The sequence below is a fragment of the Exophiala oligosperma genome (genome assembly GCF_000835515.1).
Source record: "Exophiala oligosperma strain CBS 72588 unplaced genomic scaffold supercont1.8, whole genome shotgun sequence".
NCBI classification, from domain to species: Eukaryota; Fungi; Ascomycota; class Eurotiomycetes; order Chaetothyriales; family Herpotrichiellaceae; genus Exophiala; species Exophiala oligosperma.
The window spans coordinates 558,248-559,574 of NW_015622825.1; the positions used below are offsets into that span (position 1 = coordinate 558,248).

General features: G+C 50.0%; 1 protein-coding gene across 1 annotated transcript; it reads left to right on the forward strand.

Moving 5' to 3' along the window:
* Positions 1–517: 517 nt before the first annotated feature.
* Positions 518–1,327, forward strand: PV06_08218 (uncharacterized protein; the record flags this gene model as incomplete). The annotated part of the gene is made up of 3 exons (XM_016409529.1): positions 518–880; positions 1,025–1,065; positions 1,117–1,327. The coding sequence occupies 3 exons, from the start codon at positions 518–520 to the stop codon at positions 1,325–1,327; spliced, it is 615 nt and encodes a 204-aa protein (XP_016259837.1).

Consider the following 1,327-nt stretch of genomic DNA (forward strand, 5'->3'; position numbering starts at 1 on the left):
GCAGCTTCCAGGTTGGACATCGTTCATATCGCCATCGATCCCGAAAATCTACTCCTGCACAGTTTCTTCGGCACAGCCTCAAGAATCGAGAACTTCCATTATTCCCTCGTGCAAGTGATGTTGGGGCCACCGTAACAACTCCGGATCTTTTGGTATCAATCACAGAAACGATGGCCCGGGTGTATAATTGCTTAGTTCATGTGGTTGGATGAAACTTTCCTCCAATCGGTTTTCAATGAAATGAATAGGATGCCTTTTTGGCCTGCTTCACGGTCCAGTCCACAGAGCGTTACATAATCTAGGAATAAATGCCAACCATGATGGATTGTTATTGGCTACGTACTCTACTGCGGAGTTAGCGATCACGGTTCAAAAATTCCGCTTCGGCAGGCGATCCTTGTGTAGCCGAACTAGTCGGTATCGGTCCGTCTTCAACCATCCTGTATAATTAGCAGACTTGGTCTCAAGAGGATAGTTCTGTCTGCAGTCTAATCACCACAGTGCGCCCGCTCGGATGATGTCACTGAAGGGGAAAACCGTTGCTGTTACTGGCGCCGCATCTGGCATCGCCCTTGCCGTCACAAAACTGCTCGCCGAAAGAGGGGCGAGACTGGCATTGGCAGATCTCCAAGAAGACGCCTTGAAAAAGGTTGTCAGTGAACTCCAGAGTCAAGGTGTTGAAGTGGTGGGAACGAAAGTGGATGTTTCAAGTAGTGATGCAGTGGACAACTGGATTGCATCAACGGTGAAACAGTTCGGCGGCCTGGATGCCGCTGCAAACATTGCGGGCATCGAGCTTGGATTTACCAATATTGCAGACTTGAAGAATGAGACATGGGACAAGATGATTGCCATCAATCTGACCGGTCTCATGTATTGCGTAAGAGCATAAATTCGCGTCATGACGAAGGGAGCGAGTATCGTCAACGCGTCGTCCTTATCGGGTATCTCCGGTAGACCGGGTTTGGGAGCATACGTTTGCTCCAAGCATGGTATAGTTGGATTGACCAAAACGGTAGCCAAGGAGGTCGGAGCTAAGGGCATCAGGGTCAATGCTATCGCCCCGTGAGCTTGTTTTCTTCTCTCGTTTCACTATGACGCTGACCTATCTGCCAGGGGTCCCATTGAAACACCCATGCTCGACAGTTTACTCGCCGGAGCGCCCTCTTCTACTTCCAGTCAGACCACCAACACATATTCGAGTTTGCCGTTGCAGAGGAAAGGTCAAGCGCAGGAAGTTGCCAATCTGATTGTATTCCTCCTGAGTGACGAAGCATCCTTTATAACGGGTGCCATTGTGCCTGTAGATGGCGGCGCTGCAGCATGA